A 21,647-nucleotide genomic window follows, 5' to 3' on the forward strand; every position below is an offset into this window, starting at 1 on the left:
AGATTTCTTTACAAAAAAAAAATGTGCTCTATCTTAATAAATTACTTAACTTCTATTTGTCATTTGGTCTGTTAATTATAGCTTTATCATCAAGGTATTTAATGTTTCTTCTCATCTGCTTCTTACTTGCTTTTAACTGTCCTTTGGTATTCATCTTTGCTTCCTAGAATCTCTGTGTAAGAGTGAACATCTGAGTGCACATGAATTACCATGGAATTTGTTCAAAAATCAGAATCCAGAGTTCTACCTGAAACTTAGTAAACCAGAACCTCTGGGAGTAGACCCCAGGAATCTGTATTTTTATTATACTTTCCCAAGTGATTATGAATGTTTTTAAAATTAATTTTAACAAATCCTAGCAAATACAGGATAGACTTTGTATCTAAACCTGAGATATCATGGAACATCAGAAAAATTGTGATTAGGAAATAAAGGGTCTAATCCAAATGGATAATTCTCTTGAAGCAATTATTAATAGTCTAGTATATGCAAATGACTATGGAGAACTTAAAAAGACATGCAAGAGTCTTAAGGAAATTTTCATCACTTAAGTGGGAAAAGAACCAAATCTGAATTGGGTAAATAAAAACTTGGCTGTAGGTGATTGGCAAAAAGTCAGAAATGAATGTATAGAGAAAACAGAGAGGAGTAGGGAAGACAGTTCCAGGTGAGGAAAAAGCAATACCCAAATCAGAGACAAATGACTGTGGTATGCTCAGCACTCTGAGGAATCCTGACATCTCCATCTGCAATGCTGATTTTTACTTCAAAACTGATGCCATCCACTGGCCTCTTTCAAACTAATGATCCAACTAACTTCAAAACAATAACTATATAAATTTGTGGGTATAATACAGCTAAACAAAGAAATTAAACTACAAACACATCTTCTGTAAACACATCTTCAGAATTTTTACTGGAGTAAAAAAATTGAAGGAAAATTCTTGGTGTTAACTGTGGGTCAAAAAAAAAGCACAGATTTAGAGAAAATAGTGTATTATTAAAATGTTTAACTCTCATGACTCAAAGAGAATGAACCAAGATTCTAAAATCTTGGGATTTAGCTCTGGTTTTGCCCCAATTGCTGCTAAATGACTTATTGTGTCACTTCTCCAGTTCTCAATTTTTATCTGTAATAGGATGTATGAGATACCTCTAAATTTCCTTGATGTGCATATGAACTATGGTTCTTTGAATCAGCCCTACTGCAAAGAAACCATAATGCCAAGACTCCCTTGAACCAAAATTGTTTCACTAAAACTACTTTTTTATATATTGTAAAAGACATTCAAAATTATTTTCACAAAGCTCTTATAGTTTTTCTTAAGATTTATTAATAACCTAGTTAAAATTTATCAAACACTATGTATCTAAATACTTTTTATGAAGTAATTCATTTAATCCTCATAACAACCATATGAGGGAGATATTATTTCTCTATTTTTACAGATAAGAAAATGGATACAGGGAAGATGGTTAAGGAATGTGCCCAATATTACACACTCAGTAATTGGCAGAGTTGGGATTAGAACCCAGGTGGTCTGGTATCAGAGCAGACATTCCCAAATACTAAACTTCACTACCTCTATACCCTATACTGAATCTAAAATCTATAATGGAGGTGACTGGGTGGCTCAGTTAAGCATTCGACTCCTGATTTCAGCTCAGGTCATGATTTCACGATTTGTGAATCTGAGCCCCATGTCAGGCTCTGTGCTAACATCGCAGAGCCTGTTTGGGATTCTGTCCCCCTCTCTTTCTGCCCCTCCCCTGCTTGCTCTGTCTCTCAAAACAAATAAAAATAAACTAAAAATAAAAATAAAAATTATACTGGATCAATATATTCCTGAGTTTCCATGTACTATTTGGAATCTAACTAATGAGTTCTCTGGTTCACAATTAGATAATACCATACACAGCTATTATTCGCATCCCATTATGTTTTTCATAAAGAAGTTTATCTAACCCTTATACTATTTCATATGCCTATTAAAAGCAATCTAAAAACCAGGTCCTACCTTGCTGTGGGGTACAAATTCTTCCATCATTTTTTTTAAAGGGTTTTCATAATCCACAATCATCTGACCAAGGCGTGGGTATTCTCGGTCACTTAAAATAGACATATCAAATTTCAGTGAGTTGTTAGCCATCAAACTGAGAATTTCACAAAGATCTGTATATTGCAGGTCTACCTGGCTCCATGGGTCATTTCATGAGCATAGTTGTATAATCCAATGATTGCCTTCCTTTCTTCAATTCGAGACAGTAGTATCATTAGTGTTGTATAGGTTATAATCAAATCTAAGTAGTTCTTTGTTAAATCAAAGTTTACAGTCTAGAAAACAAAAATCAAGTTTAACCTCTTATTTTGTAAACTTTAAGACACACACACGCACACACACAATCTTCATGGCAGCTACTAAAAGTCAATAATTTTCTTTAGTTATTTTATCCCTACTTCTAAAATTCTAATTCCTTTCACCAAAAACATACCTAAAATTTAGAAGTTACAGGTAACAGTTTCATGTTGGTGACACAATTTTATGGATGACAAAAAGCTTGTTATTGCTTTATTTAACTGGTAAATAGTTTAAAAGGATAAATAAAACCAGAATAAGAAGAAATATGGAGCCAATCTCACTAAGCAAGAAAAAGGAGTACTAAATAAAAAAGTAATGGAAGTCATTTAGTAGTAAATTGTCAATGGAGGCATTTTTCACTCTGACTTCCTGTATCTAGAAATTGTCGTACCTAAGATTCTATCAAGTATGCCTTTTACAGAGAAAAGTATTATTCACTTAACTTTTTTAAATTGCAATTACTAAAATAAAATACTAAAATTAACAACTATTTTCCAATACACTCAAGATTTATACTCAGTGACAATGAAATAAGTAAAAATAGAAAATACATTATAACTCCTTACCTTTAAAAAGTGCTACAGAATACGTCAAATTAACAATGCTAAAACTTGACATACTAGTCATGTAAATTTTCTCTAAAGAAAAACATTTAGTCACCTTAGTTATATAAGAAACTAACAGAGGAGCACCTGGGTGGCTCCTTCAGTTCAGCGTCCAACTTTGGCTCAGGTGATGACCTCACAGTTCATGGGTTCCAGCCCTGCGTCGGGCTCCATGCTGACAGCTCAGAGCCTGGAGCCTGCTTCAGATTCTGTATCTCCCTCTCTCTCTGCCCCTCCCCCACTCATGCCCAGTCTCTCTGTGTCTCTCAAAAATGAATAAAAACGTTAAAAGAAAAAAAAAAGAAAAGAAACTACCAGGAGAGAATCAGGAGTTTTTCTGAAAATAATACTTACGATATCAAAGAAGACTTGGCAAACATCAATAGTGTTCAGCAATTCACAAACATGGTCCTGAAAATAAAAGCTTATGTTAATTTTCTACCTAGGTAAATAATACTAAATTTAGAAAACACACAAATAAAATATATTTTAAATTGTAGTTGCAAAAGAATTCTTATTTTATTATCTACAAGTGACAAAGCAATTTATACAATTAATAAACATCAATCTACTTCTGAAATATTAAACTTTATATATTAAAATACATACCTTAAATTCCATAACATCTACAAATGTAAAGTAGTATAATGCCAGATTTTTCAGAATCTCTGATTTTTCTTTCTGTAGCTGTGCAAGCTGTTGCTGTAAAAAAACAAAATTAGAATGCATTTTTCATTCAGAACAAAAATATTTAATTTTACTACAAACTATCTTCTTTTATGATTGCTATATGGAAGCACAAGCTCTTAGAACAGTATCTCTAGATGATTAAGGCTTTTTAAAAAAAACCAAAATACTTGACATAGCAACTGCTAATAGTGATCAGCAACTGACAGTGTGAGGCTATAAAACCAATCAAAGCAGATTAGTACCAAACTGCACTACTATTAAGGAAAACTGGAAAATGTTAGGGAAAGGTATCAAATGAACTCTTTAAAAAAAACTAAAAACAACTCATGAGAGCATGATCACATTACCAGAAGTGAGAGGGAAAAAAAAGGATGATAAACACTGTGACTTACACTACAAAAAAACAATATGCTTTATAAGTTTGGAACTTACCAAAAAGAACATCCAGGCAAAGCCACGTTAAGCATGCAAAATAAAATGTAGATACAAACATAAAATACAGTAACGGTTCCCTGACCAGATCCACAAAACACAATAATACGTTAAACAAAAGCAAAAAACCACAACAACAAAAAAAGAAATGAGAAAGAAGCAAAACTAGAGTTAAGACACTGGTAAACATGGAAGAGGGAAACGTGAATATAAAAGATAAATATTATCCAATCAACTGCATTATTAAATTTAAAAAGCCCTAGGTTTTCTTTTCAAAACTGTAAGTTCTGGAAGAATCCAGCCACATTTAACATCCTGTATCGTAAGACTGACAGAATTCCAATAAACCTTCTAGAACCTTGATATTCTCAGTGTAGTCCACAGAAGAGCAACTCCACATCATTTAGGAGCTGATTAGAAAAGCAGAATCTCAGGCCCAAGGAAGATCTACTGAATGAGAATTTGCCTTTTAACAAAATACCCAGGTGATCTGAATGCACACTAAATGTCTGAGAATCACTTGTCTAGAATGTGAGAAAACTAGAATACGGAAAAGTTGTTTGAAGTAACAAAATTGCTGTCAAAGTCCACATAATTCTGAGGCCCTGATACAGTTCTTACTTATACAGGAGAGTTGGGGGAAGAGGTGCCCCTCTACATAATTGTACTGAACCATTATGATAAGCCAGAAAATTTACAGCAGTGAGTGCAACATCAAGGGAAAATTCAAAAAAAAAAAAATTATGACAAGACAGTTTAAAATAGCAAGTATAGCAGTCTAGTAGACCTATCTAATATAGGGTAAACTACCCTAAAGACTGCAGTCCCTGAAGACATTTAAAGAATTATGTCTAGAAAATGTGTAAATGAAGTACCTCATTACTTCCTCATAATGCCAGACATATTAAAGTGTATACTTACAGTGATGTGTAACTGGTTTTAGCTTTATCTATGAGTAACTGACTTTATTTTCAACAATGTATCTGTTTCAAAACACTTCCATGTTTATATGCACATTTTTAATCATTACCACTCATCAAGCAGATACTTATACAAAAATGACTATTTTCTGGGGGTGTCAAGTGGACAAAATGGGTGAAGGGGAGTGGGAGACACAGGCTTCCAGTTATGGAATGAGTAAGTTAGGGGAATAAAAAGTATAGCATAGGGAATATTGTCAGTGGTGTTACAACAGCATTGTATGGTGACAGGTGGTAGCTACACTTGTGGTGAACGTAGTATTAACATATAAACTTGTGGAATTACTGTTATACACCTGAAACTAATGTAACACTGTGTCAACTATACTTCAACTAAAACTAAATTAATAAATTTTAAAAGATTCTATTTCCTCAGATTATATTACCTTTACCTTTAAGTTCAACAATAAACATTTATGATTGATGACTTAGTCTTTTTTTTTTTTTTTTGCTTTTCAGTACTTTAAATTTGAGTTTTGAAATATAATAGGTAAAGTACACTCATAAGAAGCAACAGTATAACTCAGTTGCTACTGGGCTTAATTATTAATAGTACCTCCTTTCAATTTCAGCATCCTAGTTTGGACCAAAAAAAAAAAAAAAAGACAGAGTCACCATCTCATTATGGCCTTAATGATCTTTTACACACATTTTATTTTACATATTAAGAACCTAATGCCCACAGAATGTAAAAGAACTGTCCTTTCTACCATTCTGTATGGTCACCACCTCCCTTTTTAGTAATAAAATCTCATTACGGTCTAAATTTCTCATTCAACTTTATTTCCCCCAAACCATATGTAACTAGCCTCTACAGTGACTAAAAACATTCACTCCACTAACAAATGTCTGAATTCAAAACAGTCAAGTTTTCAAGGCCTTACACAATTTGGTTCTAAATAAAATTTACCTTCCCAATCTAAAATTTCCCCTACATTCATTCATACACAGTACCTAAAACAAACTATTCCCTATTTTCTATACACATCTCATATTTGTTTCCTCTACTGAGATGTCCAAATCCTACTATCCCCAAACTACTCAGTTTAAATGTTAACCTATCTTCAAAAACCATGCCTGATTAAACTTCTTCCCTGAATGCAAGTATTAGCTCTCTCTTCTAAATGTGTATAATTTCTAACAGTATCATTTTCTACCCTGTATCAGAGCTTTCTCCAGCACTATAAGACAGTGTACCAAACTCATTTTTTTCAATCTCCACAGCCCATATCACATTGCTCTGAACATAAAAAAGTATCCAACATAAACATCTATCAGAGGAGAGATTATGACAAATTTAAAAGGTTTTTATGTCGATGACAGATGACAAATTTTGCTAGAAAGCCTACCTCTTATTGAACAACCAAGACTAACTGACTTAACCATTAGAGCCTAATACTCTCATCATTAGCCAAAATAATGTACATGAGAACATCTGACAGTTCCTGGCACCCAGAAGCTATTCATTCAATATTAGATAAATGGCAAAGGAGGCTAAACAAACCATTTCTTCAAAACAAAAGCTATTTTAAGTAATGTAGTACTACTCATAGTACTTCTAGTAAGAGCTGGTATTACATGAGCACACACTCCTTGCCAGGCATTGTTCCAAATGCTCTACAAGTATCTCACTCAGTCGTCCCAATTATATTCCCTATTTAATGACAATAAATTCCATAAAGTTCTGTATGAAAGAGATCAATTGTAACAACAAAGAACAAAAGTGTCTACAACTTTAAGACTTCAACCACAAAAAAAGAATGGTACCTTTTAGTTCTTAAAGTGAAAGAGAGTAGATACTACTAAATGTATTTAATTTTAGGTTCATCATCTCATTGTTTTATAGTAAACAAAAAGCAGGAAATAGCTAAACAACATAGATCAATAATAAATTGTTTGATGTAACAGAACAGAATTAGAAAAGTGTAATTCTGAGAACTGATTCTATTCATTAATACTTTAAAAGCATTATTTTGGATACTTAGATTAACTATATACATTAGCAAAATATTTGTACAATGCTTTCACTAAATTTCAAACCATGGATCCTTATTCTTAACATTCAAAGTAAAAAATATGTAAAAACTGAAAACAAACAGGAAAAACATTAGCAACACAGATCGTAAAAACATCGTATCTTTGCACTGAAAAATGTTGGTTATCAATCTTTGTCAAATTAAGCATTTTACACACAAAATAAGTATCTAAAAAATTCATTGAAATGTAGTATTTACTAGTTTTTACTCTTTCAAAGAAAAATTACTGGCAAATTACAATAAAGAACCAATGCCTAAGATGGCAACTCACTGATTTTCAAAGAAATGTGGCTATAGTTCTTTATTCACCTATTTCAAGTATTATGTTCTTTCATTGTCAAAACTGCTTATGCATAATAAACTATTTTTCTTGATCTAAATTATGCTAGTATTTTGTTCCTTTTAAAAACCAAGTACAGTAAGGAACCTAAATAGCCAAAGCAATCCTGAAAAAGAAAACCAAAGCTGGAGGCATCACAAGTCTGGACTTCAAACTGTATTACAAAGGTGTAATCATCAAGACAGTATGGTACTGGCACAAAAACAGAAACATAGATCAATGGAACAGAATAGAGAACCAAGAAATGGACACACAACTATATAGTTAACTAATCTTTGACAAAGCAGGAAAGAATATCCAATGGAAAAAAGACAAGTCTCTTCAGCAAATGGTGGCGGGAAAACAGTACAGCGACATGCAAAAGAATGAACCTGGACAACTTCCTTATACCATACAGAAATGTATACTCAAAATGGATGAAAGACCTAAATGTAAGACAGGAAACCATGAAAATCCTAGAGGAGAAAACAGGCAGCAACCTCTTTGACCTCAGCTGCAGCAACTTCTTACTCAACCTATCTCCAGAGGCAAGGGAAACAAAAGCAAACATGAACTATTGGGACCTCAAGATAAAAAGCTGCTGCACAGCAAAAGAAACAATCAACAAAACTAAAAGGCAACCAATGGAATGGGAGAAAATGTCAGATAAAGGGTTAGTATCCAAAATCTATAAAGAACTTATCAAACTCAACACCCAAAAAACAAATAATCCAGTGAAGACATGAGCGAAAGACATGAACAGGCACTTTTCCAAAGAAGACATTCAGATGGCTAACAGACATGTGAAAAGATGCCCAACATCACTCATCATCAGGGAAATACAAATCAAAACTACAATGAGATACCACCTCACATCTGTCAGAATGGCTAAAACTGACAAAACAGGAAACAAGAGATATTCACAAGGATGAGGAGAAAGAGGATGGACCCTTTTGCATTGCTGGTTGAAATGCAAACTGGGACAGCCACTCTGGAAACAGTATGGATGTTCCTCAAAAATTTAAAAAGAGAATTACCGTACAACCCAGCAATTGCTCTATTAGGTATTTATCCAAAGGATACAAAAATGCTGATTCATAGGGGCACATGCATCCCAATGTTTATAGCAGCACTATCAACAAAAGCCAAAGTATGAAAAGAGCCCAAATATCCATCGACTGATGAATGGATAAAGAAGATGTGTACACATACACACACACACACACACACACACACACACACACACACACACACAATGGAATATTACTCAGTGATCAAAAAGAATGAAATCTTGCCATTTGCAACAGCGTGAATGGAACTATAGCGTATTATGCTAAGTGAAATAAGTCAGTCTGAGAAAGACAAATATATTTCACTCAAATGTAGAATTTAAGAAATAAAACAGATGAACATAGGGGAAGGAAAGGAAAAATAAGATAAAAAGAGAAAGGCAAACCATAATAGACTCTTAAAAACAGAACAGGGTTGCTGGAGGGGTGCTGGGTGGGGGATGGGCTAAATGCATGATGGGCATTAAGGAGGGCACTTGTTGGGATGAGCACTGGGTGTTATATGTAAGTGATGAATCACTAAATTCTACTCCTGAAATCATTCTTACACTATATGTTAACTTGGATTTAAATCAAATTTAAAAAATAAAAATGAAAATTCAAAAACAAAACAGTAACAACCAAGTATAGAAGTTTGGTCTCAGAAAAAGCTTTGTTCAGTTTCTTAATATGATATTCTAAACCACACTTTTAAAAATATGAGTCCTGAGAAGGTATTTGGGTAAACCTCTTATGAAAGGAACTGTCAGCTACCACCCTTTGTCATTAACTCTCATCTAGACCACTACACTAGCCTCCAAACTGCTCTCCAAACTTCATCTTTGACTTCTTTAGCCTCACTCAGTAGCTTACAGGTCTTTCTCCTCTGTTCATCAAATTCATCAAGGTTGGTCCCACCTCAGAGCCTCTGCACTTCCTTTCTCAAGTCTGGGATGTTTTTGCCACTTGTTTGCATAGCTCACTCCCTCACTTCTCTTCAGAGAAGCCACTGTTAAGCACTCTTATCTAAAATAGTCTCCTTTTGCTTTTTTTCCCTCTTCTACGCCGTCCCTGTGTGTGCCGCTGGCCACTTCTCTCCATGTCTTCTCACAAGACTTTCAGGATCAAGCGATTCCTTGCCAAGAAACAAAAGCAGAATCGTCCCATTGCCCCGTGGGTTCGGATGAAAACTGGTAATAAAATCAGATACAACTCCAAGAGGCAGAATTGGAGAAGAATGAAGCTGGGTCTGTAAGGGATCGAACATGAGATGATGAGATGGCACACGTTTATGCTGCCTGAAAGTCAGGTGTTTCTATTCCATCCCTCCCTACTGCCTGACCAGTAGATCTGTTTTATCAGGAAATTGACTTTTCTCTGTTACGATGCTTCTGCACCTGTAGGTTGGTTCAGTAATAAACATGTGAGACCTTTTGGTTCAAAAAAAAAAAAAAATAGTCTCCTTTTGGGGCTCATGAGTGGCTCAGTTGGTTAAGCATCTGACTCTTGATCTTGACTCAGGTCATGATCTCGCAGTTCGTGAGTGGACTCCCACACTGGGCTCTGCACTGACAGCGTGGAGCCTGCTTGGAATTCTCTGTCTCTGTCTCTCTCTCTCTCTCTGTCCCTACCCCACTCGTGTTCTTTCTCTCTATATATAAGCTTAAATTTTTTTTTTAGATATTAAACGTAAAAATAAAATAGTCTCCTTTCCTCCTTGCTCTTTAACTGCTTATGCTGCTTTTTATTTCTTCCTACCACTTATCACCAAATCAAAGTATGTGTTTATTTCCATTAACTGTTTGTTATCTAAAAACCCAACTTGAATTTAAATCCACGGAGCAAGAAGGTTTGTAACACTCTCTGCTATATTTCCAACATCAAGAATACCAGCACATAGTAGGATGTACAATTAATCTATCAATTAATTTCCAATCATCAAGATTCTCAATGTAAAAATCATAGTCAATTTTTAAATTGCATTGCTGATTATAAATGAATTCAATATCAGGTATCAACTCATGTCTCAAATGAGTTTATGTATCCTAACACAGACTGGTGATTTAATCCCTGGAATAAATCCCCAAAGTTGGGCAAAATATTTTATTATGTCCTTCCAGGATAGAAAAGCATAAAACAAGGAAACAAGAAGCGTCAGAAAAGAATGGCATATTCGATCCAATATAAGCGAATCTAAGATTACCTGAAAATCCAAATCAGCACAAAGAGTACTCATTTTACTTTTTTAAAGATTTTATTTTTAAGTAACCTCTACACCCAGCATGGGACTCAAACCTACAATGCCAAGATCAAGAGTTGCGGGTTCCACCAACTGAGCCGGCCAGGTGCCCCAAGAGTACTCATTTTAAAAAAAAGGTTCATAACATTTCGTAGGATTCTCCTTCTATCATATACAAAACGATTCTATTGGTAGTCAGTATTTCATAAATGCATTTTTCTGAGCAAAGGGTAGTAAATAAATTTCAGGGAAGTATCCTTAACACCTGCCTAGTAATTAAGCATGACTGAGTATTTAAAATTTGTTACTGAATCTAATCCTCATACTCTTCAAGGTACATGTTTTTTACAGCAATAAAATATACATAACACAGAATCTACTTTAACAATTTCAGCCATTTTGAAATGTGTAGTTCACACTTAAAAATATACTAACATTGTTGTACAACTATCACTCCCATCTGTGTCCAGAACATCTTATTTTTTTAAGCAGGCTTCACGCTCAGCAGAGACCAGTGTGGGGCCTGATCTCACCACCCTGAGATCAAGACCTGAGCTGAGGTCAAGTCCAATGCTTAACCAACTAAGCCACCGAGGCGCCCCCCCCCCCAAAACTTTTATCTTCCCAATCCAGATATATTTTTATCCTCACTTTCCAGATACAGAAACAGACCATAAAGAGGGCAAAATGCCAAATGAAGTCAATGAGACATCAAAGTTTAAAACACCTCTTCGATATACTTCAACATTCAAGTGTCCATACAATGATACAAAAGTAGTATAGGAACAAGCCAAGCTATAACTATTTTCTTTTCAGAAAATACTTGTATTTATTTGTAGCCTCATCAGACTATAGCTTCCAAGAACTCCTCTAATTCAACCTCCTCATTTTATATATTAAATTTTTTCAAATTAGTATTGCTAGTCATCTGTTTAAATTAATTCCAAAGAACAGAGTTTTATATTTTAAAGAACAGAAAGGCAAAGAAATTAAAGGTTTATGCATACCACTTTTGTAATAGGACTTTATTGCTCCTCCCATTAATAGCATTCTCTTTTCCCACCCTTACAATCTCAGCTGGCCTTGTGACTTGCTTTGACCAACAGAAAGCAGAAGCAATGACACTCTTAACGTGAGGCCTTGCAGCTTCTGATTTTGCTCTTTTTGGAACACTGCCCTTGAGTGCCATGTGTGAAGAGGCCTCAGATATATCATGAGGAAAGAAAAGTCTCAGTATCTTGCTATCTCAGTTAGGCCCACCCCCCAGCCAACCCACCAGCTACATGTAGTTGTGACATAAGGCTGGTGAGACAAACACAAGAACTGCCCAGTGAACCCACAGAAAAAGAAATAAGTTGTTGTTTTAAGCTAATATTTGGGGTCATCTGTTATATAGTACTAAGTAACTGAAACAAAGACTAATAAGTAACACAAATTAAAACAATCTCTATTTCACCACCTGTGCACCTTAAGTTGCACCTGAAAAGATCCTGAAAGTTTAAGATTTCTGGTTACAGGATGGTCAAATTAATACAAACTCGTGAACTACTGTAATTTTATCATTAGTACTAGAAAAATCACTAATTATAGGTCCTAGAGTAAAGAGAGGTTGGTGTAACATATTTATATAAAAGGTAGTATACTGTGTTAATGATAATGTAATTTTTGTATAATGGCACCATTTTCCAATATAAATGAAGCTAGTTCCTCACATTCATTTTTAATAATTTTTATTTTTCTAATATGTGATTACCTTGCTTTCATAAGCTGGGCACTGAAAAAAATCAAGCTTTTCTTACAGATTAGATGTCAACATTATAATCAATAATTATGCCGAACTATTTATGTCAAGATGGCCTCAGGTGCTACTGACATATCAAGGTAATAAGTCAACATTAAACTGTCCTTGATGGTTATACTTTTTTACTTTTTAAAGTTTTTATTTCTCTGGATGCCTGGGTGGCTCAGTCAGTTAATCACTCAACTTCAGCTAAGGTCATGATCTCACAGTTTCTGAATACATTTCATTTTTTCTGAAATACTTCCAGGACCACCTGGGTGGCTCAGCATCTGACTTTGGCTAAGGCCATGATCTTGTGGTTAGTGATTTCAAGCCACACATGGGGATCCATGTCTCTCCGTCTCTCCCCGTCTCTCTACCCCTTTCTCACTCAAGCTCACGCAAGCGTGCTCTCAAAATAAATAAATAAATAAACTTAAAAAAAATAAAAAATAAAAAATAAAATACCCCTTCTGGCTGCTGAAAATTGTTTTTCATAGCTTTATTAAGATACAGTTTATGGGGTGCCTGGGTGGCATGCTCTCTCTCAAAAATAAACATTTAAAAAATAAAAATATAAATCACTTAAAAAAGGTAGCTTACATAACATAAAATTCATCCATGATAAATGAACAATTAAATAATTTGCATAAATTTAGAGTTGTGCAACCACCAACCCTATCATTTTAGAACATTTCCATTATCCCAAGAAGTTCCCTTGTGCCTATTTACAGTTAACCTCACTCTTACCCCCATTACCCCCAGAACCAAGCAACTACTGATCTACTTTGTCTCAACAAATTCGCTTTTTCTAGACATTTCCTATAAAATAGAACCACACAATATGTAGCTTTTTGCATCTGACTTCTTTCACTTAGCCCAATGTTTTGGAGTTCATCAATACTACAACATCTATCAGTAGTGTGTTCCTTTTAATTGCTGAATAGTATCCCATTAAATGGATATACCACATTTTACTTACTTATTCATAAATATATTATTCATTTAGTCAACAAACATCCCAACCTATTATATTATCAGGCATCATGAGAAGAGCTGGGGATAAAACTGTGAATAAAATGATGACCTTGCCTCTAAAAGAGTATATAGTCTACTGAAGGATGTACATGTCAGTATGCAGGTAACTCTCACCTTTTTTTTTTAAGGTAAATATCCAGTTTTAAAAGCTGGTTACACCACAATTAACTTCTAGGTGCAAGGTTCAAAAATGGTGAAACACTATAATGCTTATAATACAAGACAAAGACCCTCACCAACTAGTAATAACATGAAAGAAGTTTAAAGCACACACACACATTCCTCCCCCTTCCCAGTTTGAGAAAGACCACAAGAATGGTCAGAGCTTCTAAAGGTGGTGAGGATGGTGAGGAAGATGGGGAAAGTTAAAGGATACCCTAAAATAAAGAGGGCTCTCAGGGATTATTTTTCTTACATATTGACAGTGTGGTGGCTCATGTTAAATTTCCTCAATTTGCAGGCCTGTAAAGAGGAATAAAGTTTATGCTTAAACTCTCTTGGCTTCTTCCTGACCTTTTTGTTTATATGTTGTTCTTGGGAGATTTGGAAACAAGGTAAACTGGCATCTATGAATAACTCCCACTTAAGACCTGTAATACCCTCCTAATACCTTACATCCTCATCAATTCTTGGAACTCAGAAGCACCTCCGATCAATTTACCCTACCATTTTTTTCCTGTCACTTGCCTTCTCATGCCATAATACCTTTTTAACCATTTTAAGACTGAGTGGCCCATCACTGGATTACTCCCTTATCCCTTTCTCCATCATGATTGCCTGATAAAACCCACAATAAGAGAAAGCATATACATATGCTAACTTGATCTCAACCTGAATTCATGACCATAAACCATAACTGAGTAGCAACACGACACCATTTTCACTGCCAATTTTTACTGTCAATTCATTCTCTCATTCTCAATGATTATGCCATTCCCCCTCTCTCTTAAAACACTCAATAATTCCATTTCAACTTCTGTTTCATGTTAGCCTGTGCTCTAGACTTAATACGTATACTTGGCTACTCAAAATCTCCACTCAGATTTCTAATATTTAGACATATTGAACATATCTAATATTGAGTTGTTGAGTACTATCCCCTTTTATGCCCGCGCCCACCCCAAACCTGTTCATATTGGGTCCTTACCCAAGTAAATCTTGAGATCTGTTCAAGCCAAAATCTTGGGGTCATCTCTCATAGTCTCATGTACCCCATACCAATGGATCAGCAAATTGCTGTAGACTCTATCTTCAAAATACATTTTCAGAATCTGAACATTTCATGGCTGTCTTCAAAGTAATTCAGAATCTGAACATTTCTCACCTCTACCATTCTGGCCCAAGCCACTATCAGCTCTAATCTCAATGACTGCAAATATCCTTCTCCTCAGTATGGCATTCCCTGGTCACCTTAAGTAAGTATCTCCCCACTATCACTCTGTTTTGTTCTTTTTAAAACTCATCTCTACCTGATATTACATTCATATTCTTTTTTTGTCTATCTTTATCCAAAAGAACGTAAGCTCTACAAGAACTGTAATTTGATTTAGTTATTCACTGCTGGATCCCCTCTCCCATAACAGGACTATGCAGATAGCATTCAACAAATGTTTTAAATAAGTGAATGAATGATAAATGGAGGGAACTATACATGCAGCACTTAACCTAACTTGAAAGGGTTAAAGAAAGTTTCTCTGAAATGGTGACATCTGAGGATAAACCCAAAAGACAAGTAGAAGTTAGCCTAATGAAAGAATATGGGAGGCAAGTATTTTTCCATATAGTGAAAACAGCATAAACATAGACCTCAAGGCTAAGGAAAGCATGGCCAATTTGTGCCATGAAAGTATACACATACTCTCCCAAAATAAAATACTCCTTAAAAAATAAGCACTTAGGGGCGTCTGGGTGGCTAAGTCAGTTAAGTGTCTGACTTTGGCTCAGGTCATGATCCTACAGTCCACGAGTTCGAGCCCCACGTTGGGCTCTGTGCTGATAGCTCAGAGCCTGCAGCCTGCTTCAGATTCTGTGTCTCCCTCTCTGTCTGCCCCTTCCCTGCTCACACTCAGTCGGTGTCTCTCTCTCTTTCTCTCTCTCTCAAAAATAAACATTGGGGCGCCTGGGTGGCTCAGTCGGTTGGGCGTCCGATTTCGGCTCAGGTCATATTCTCATGGTTCATGGTTTGAGCCACACGTCAGGCTCTGTGCTGAAAGCTCAGAGCCTGGAGCCTGCTTCCGATTCTGTGTCTCCCTTTCTCTGGCCCTCCCCCACTCACACTCTGTCTCATTCTGTCTCAAAAATAAACAAACATTAAAAAAATGTTGTTTAAAATAATAAATAAACATTTTTTAAAAAGCACTTAAATATATTTTCCCAAGTTCTGCATTCTATCTAACACTACACAAAGGACTAACATCGTATACTATCCTATTTATTTTTGGCTAAAGACCATGAGTATACATATTTAAAACCTTTTTAGCCCAAGATGACTGCTAGGAAGAAAAATAAAGAAGAGTAAGTGTTTTTGCAACATCTCTTATTTACTCCACTATAGTTTCTTTTGTCACCTTTTACTCTGCATCTTAGCAAAAATTTTTTGATCTGACAAAAGGTAAGACCAGGGCAGCCATGATAAACAGAAAGAAACCATACTAACGGTGCTCAAAGGGTACCAGGCTAAAAGTAGCTAAAGCTCCCTTCAAACAAATAAACAAGAAAATAAAAATTAAAGATCAATAAGTGATTACATATTGGTAATATCCTGTTATTAGGAAGGGCATCATAACCAACACTGCAGCCAAAGAGACAGTTTGGAAGATAGCTAAAAAACTATCACTAAGGGCAAGATATAACTAAGAAATTTGAGGAAAATAGAAAGATGATTGCATGGGGCGCCTGGGTGGCGCAGTCGGTTAAGCGTCCGACTTCAGCCAGGTCACGATCTCGCGGTCCATGAGTTCGAGCCCCGCGTCGGGCTCTGGGCTGATGGCTCAGAGCCTGGAGCCTCTTTCCGATTCTGTGTCTCCCTCTCTCTCTGTCCTTCCCCCGTTCATGCTCTGTCTCTCTGTCCCAAAAATAAATAAACTTTGAAAAAAAAAAAAAAAAAGAAAGATGATTGCAAATGCCAGGAATGCATCTCCATGGGGAAAACCCCAGTATAATGCTCATTAGCAGTCTCATTTGCAGGAAAACAGAGAGCATCAATGAGCTGAAGAGGTTATGATTAGAGTTTAGTATAATTAGAATATATAGTACACAAAATTCACAAAATAAAGTGATTTCAAAGCACATGTGTTTTGGGATCATAGGAATCAACCCTGAGAATACAATGAAAGCCAAAAAATACACTCACATTCAAATTCTGTACACAGTATCAGGGGATTCCCAAATTCTGTGAAAACTTCATATAAAAGCCCAGGTAAAAACCATTATACTTGGGACAACAAAGAGAAGATGTCCCAAGATGAAAGCTTTGCACCAGACATAAGCAAACTGTCCACAGAAGAGTCAGAAGACAGCAGGTTATAGAAGAGTGGGCTCCATACAAAAAGGAAAGCTTACATAGGTGATATGATTATCAGGATGGATAAATTTTAAGAATTTTATCAAGGCACATAACTGTAAGTCCAGAAATCATGATATACCTATGAAACAAATTTAACTACAAAATAATTCTGGATGAAAGAATCCATTTTACTTTAATGCTAAATATATTATAGATATAAACATAAATAAATTATTTTAAGTCCAATGTGACAATGGAATAAAGAATACAAACTAAGCACTCAGGTCTTTACTAGGTAATTTTTGGAATCAGCACAGAAATCAGCCTCAGAACATTTTATGGTTTCATAAACAAAAGAAAGCACTAACAATTTTGACAGCATTAAAATATAAATGACCAAGGGTGAGGGCATAAAAACAGAGAACTGTACTATGTGAAGTTCAAAAAGGAAGTAACCAATGATCCAAAAATATTAACAACAAAACTATCAAATAGCAAGAAGAAGGGAGAGTAAGGAGCAAGAAATCGAATGAGCTCAATTATCATCTTCTGTAGAAGAGAATTTATAATAGGCATTGTCTAACACTGGCAAATGAATTTATAAAAGAACAAGCATTATATATTATATTACTTATAAGACGTTCCTTCTGAGAAATATGACTAGGGTGGGAAATAGGGGGTAGGAGATACACCCACTTTTCATCTTAAATTCTTCCTGAACTATGTGGCTCATTACCATGAATTTATGTTATTTAGGTATAAACTAAAAGGAAATTTAAACCAGTTTAGGTAGGTCATTAGTGCTAATGCAATTCCCTGCCAGCACTTAACCTATTTCAAATACTTTTCAAATATATCAAAGCATGGCTTACTTGTATCTTTAATGAGGGGTTCATTCTTCTATTTATTGTGTTTATTCAAGTTAGAATTAAAGACTATTACATGTAGAAGGGATATTAAATGAATATTGATGATACCTTTTTAAAAGAATAGACACTTTAGTTAGTTCTCATTGTATTAAAATTCTTTCAATTTTGGCACAGTTTACTTGGTCAAAACCAAATATTTAAGTTTACATTAGGGTATTTATACAGATATACAGAGAGACATATTGACTAATGACAAAATATATCCTCCAAATCTTGTTATATTATCTTATTATATAATAATTCCTTTTAAAACCAAAGTATTTCTTGCTGGCCTACTACATCCTAGTCAACAGAATTCAATGATGAGTGCTTAGGGCAGGAAAACAGAGATGGGAGTTACCACAAAGAAAAAGATTAGTGTTCTGTTTGGCCTCTCTTGTGTGGGGAATGGGGAGTGGCAATAGGAGGAGAGACTGGAATGGCAAGAAAAGCAGTGTTTGGATTATCACAGCATTTGTCCCAGCAGAAGACTCGGACCTGAAGGGGATAAATTCAAGACATTATTGAAACTGACAAGTATTAAAAATGACGAGCTCTAAATCACCAACTTGACATTTTATAAAAGCCAAAGGGGAATCTAAAAATTCTAGTTTAGATAACCAAGTGGAAGATGATGGCTCAAGGCAGAAAACATAGAAGAGAAACAAAATGGGGAATAATCATGTGTTCAATACTGGATACAAAGTTTGCTATTATTTAACTTGTGCAGCTGTCCAAAGGGTAGTGGAATCAGACCTAGAATTTCAGAACCCAGAAAACAGAAGAGAGTAGATTACTTAGTTGAAGCAATGGAAAAGAAAGTTTTCATACATAGATACTGCTGGGGGTGGGGTGGGAAGGAGTCATTTAGAATTACCCACATTTAAAGGGCAGCTAGAAGAAAAGGCAGTGAAGCAGACCAAAAAGTCAGAGGGGTAATATAAATAACAGCTTCCATTTTTCAAAAGCAATTTGTCACACAAATCTGTGAAGTACTGTAGGAGATATTAAACTGCTTCTTGAGATTGGTATTATCATCATTTTAGAGAGAATAACAAAGAGGCTTTAAGATGTGAAACACCTTACCCCAAATCATTCAGCTAATAAGTGGAAAGACCAGAACTCAATTCTGTTTCACTGACTCTAAAGTCCATCCTCGTAACCAGTATACTACCACATCATAATGGAAGCCAAGACAAGACAAGCTAGAAACAAGTAAATTTCCTCACCTCTTCCTTCTACTAACTAAATCACACTGCATGTGTCAGGGTTTCCCTACATCTGTCCTCAAGTCCACCAGCCCACTCCCAAAACACATTTATGTTTTTAAGAAGCTGGGACTCATCTTATTCCAGTTTACTCTCAGTAGTATCATTAATGAGATGTATCTGTGTAGCTCCACTAAAAAGGATAGTAAATTTTTAGCTAACAACATAATGAAGTTAAAAATTTATTGGTAAGTTTGAGCTCTGACATAAATTTTAAATAATGACTGAATAAAAGAAATCTTATTCACTCATTCAAACATTTATTTACTGTCTTTTATGTACCAAGCACTAGGGATAAAAAGTTATTTAAAAACAGATTCTAATGCTGTCACACAACTAACATTAGAGTTGCTTTATTTTGTCTTTACTTGAGTAACCTTGCAAGCTACTTAAAATATTTAATTTATTCCATAATATCCTGTAATACTGTGTTCCTTAAGAAAAAAGTTAACACATGGGGCGCCTGGGTGGCGCAGTCGGTTAAGCGTCCGACTTCAGCCAGGTCACAATCTCGCGGTCCGTGAGTTCGAGCCCCGCGTCGGGCTCTGGGCTGATGGCTCAGAGCCTGGAGCCTGTTTCCGATTCTGTGTCTCCCTCTCTCTCTGCCCCTCCCCTGTTCATGCTCTGTCTCTCTTTGCCCCAAAAATAAATAAACGTTGAAAAAAAAATTAATAAAAGTTAACACATAACACAAAATATTCCTCTAAGTTTGAAAACTTAATTTTCAAATTATTTCAATAATGGCCTGTTTCTCAATCTAGAATCCCTTATATTATTCTTGTGGCACTCTCCTCACTAACAAGGTCTTCACTCTTAGGGAATTAAGACTTAATTCAACATACACATATCATTTTTCATTAATTTGGGAATCAAATCCAAAATTTTATACTAAAATGTAGGTAAGTAGGCAAATCCTATAATGACATTGTTGTGTCAGATATTTAAACTGTTTTAAAAAACAAACTAGCTTTTAGATGGAACTACAACACAAGAACAAAAGGGGTAAATAAATTTGAAATATTTTAGGAAACATTTCATAAGAAGTGTCTTCACATACATAAACATGATCATTTCCTTAAAATGCTCCTTAGAATTTCTTGGACAAAACAATTTCTACCTGTTAAAATATGGAATTTCTACTATTTTCTTTACCCAGGAAAATAACAAATTTCCCTCTATATACTCAGAAGAAACTTCTGGGAAACCAATTTTACATTCACTTGCAGTCACCCTTTCAAAATACTAGAAGATTATCATGTTACAAATTAGACAATCTCTCTGCTCAGAAATGCTTTCCTTAACCTAAAAATAAATTTAAAAATCTATTAACTCTATTAAAATAGCCTGGCACATATTAGACACTTAGTAAGTGCTACTATAGTTACAAAACTTTTATTCATTTGAATTTTACTTAATCAGCCTACTTTGAAGCCTACGGGCACATTTAGTTCAACATCATGACCCAGGGAAACAAAACAAAACAAAACAAAACAAGACATCCTTTGGCCCAGACTTTCCTTAAATCCAGAACTGGAAGAGTACAAAAGTTTCTAACTGGTCACAAAAGGGCCCAAGCAAGACAGCAAAACGGACTCAACAGAACCCAACATCATCATTGCTGAGGCTATGTTAGGAACCAATCTGGCTGTATCTGTTTAGCAGTGTCCTCCCTTTGTTAGAATACCAGATAACCAGGTTATCTATCAGCACACAGGTAGCCTTTTTGTAGGAATCTACTCTCAGAAACTTCAAAATAAAATTTGTGCTTAATTTTTCACCAAAACAATATTTTTGTCTGCCTTTTCTAAAACTGGGGACAAGTTAGTGCTTACCAGGAATTCTCCCTGATTTCTGAGATAAAGTAAGCATGCTCTGTGATACATATTTATATAGTGACCCAAAGACCAGGAATAAGAAGGAAAAAAAACCCAACCATGGTATCAATATATTTTTTTCAGTTTATTTAGCACCCAGAAATCTGCAAGTTTCCATCATTCCCAGATGCTACTGCCATTCCCAGTCCTGACACCTCCATTAACTACTTCCATGAAATTAAAAAATAATAACAAGGTGGCACTCATTTGTCATTTCCTAACCCAAGTTGGCTAGGAACTTCTCACCAGGATTTATCAAAACTGAGATCATAAAGCCTCATAAATACCCAGTATATAATACTTCAGTAGGCAAAAAACAATACAGTAGCATTACATGAGATAGTTGTAAAGGCCGTATCACAAAACTAAGACTTTGCACAAAACAACCAAAGTAAATTCTACAAGCAGAGTAATATCCAACAATATCCAACTGATTTTATAGGTTAAACAAAAAATAACCACATGACCCAGTAATTCTACTTCAAAGTATACATAAGTTCACACAAAAACTTTTACACAAATGTTCATTGCAGCATTATTCATAATAGTAAGAAAAGTAGAAAC

At 35.1% G+C, this 21,647-nt stretch overlaps 2 protein-coding genes across 6 annotated transcripts in view; one reads left to right on the plus strand and one right to left on the minus strand.

Moving 5' to 3' along the window:
- NCKAP1 (NCK associated protein 1) overlaps window positions 1-21,647 on the minus strand; it is a 108,923-nt gene that overhangs the window by 67,321 nt on the left and 19,955 nt on the right. For 3 of the 5 annotated variants that reach the window (XM_023259531.2, XM_023259533.2, XM_023259529.2), the window contains 4 exons: window positions 3,575-3,667; window positions 3,320-3,376; window positions 2,193-2,335; window positions 2,019-2,109 (listed from right to left, as the gene is read on the minus strand). In XM_023259531.2, coding sequence (XP_023115299.1) covers window positions 2,019-2,109; window positions 2,193-2,335; window positions 3,320-3,376; window positions 3,575-3,667 — 384 coding nt within the window. The remainder of the gene's footprint in view (window positions 1-2,018; window positions 2,110-2,192; window positions 2,336-3,319; window positions 3,377-3,574; window positions 3,668-21,647) is intronic. The other 2 variants (XM_023259532.2, XM_023259530.2) reach the window with 1 other exon arrangement.
- Window positions 9,566-9,735, plus strand: LOC123379197 (60S ribosomal protein L39-like). Its single transcript, XM_045034107.1, has one exon. The coding sequence runs from the start codon at window positions 9,571-9,573 to the stop codon at window positions 9,724-9,726; it is 156 nt and encodes a 51-aa protein (XP_044890042.1). The 5' UTR covers window positions 9,566-9,570; the 3' UTR covers window positions 9,727-9,735.

This window comes from Felis catus, chromosome C1 (genome assembly GCF_018350175.1).
Source record: "Felis catus isolate Fca126 chromosome C1, F.catus_Fca126_mat1.0, whole genome shotgun sequence".
Classification (NCBI taxonomy): Eukaryota; Metazoa; Chordata; class Mammalia; order Carnivora; family Felidae; genus Felis; species Felis catus.

Excerpts from the sequence above, each read along its gene's own strand:
- LOC123379197 (XM_045034107.1), top strand. The coding sequence starts at position 9,571 with ATGTCTTCTCACAAGACTTTCAGGATCAAGCGATTCCTTGCCAAGAAA.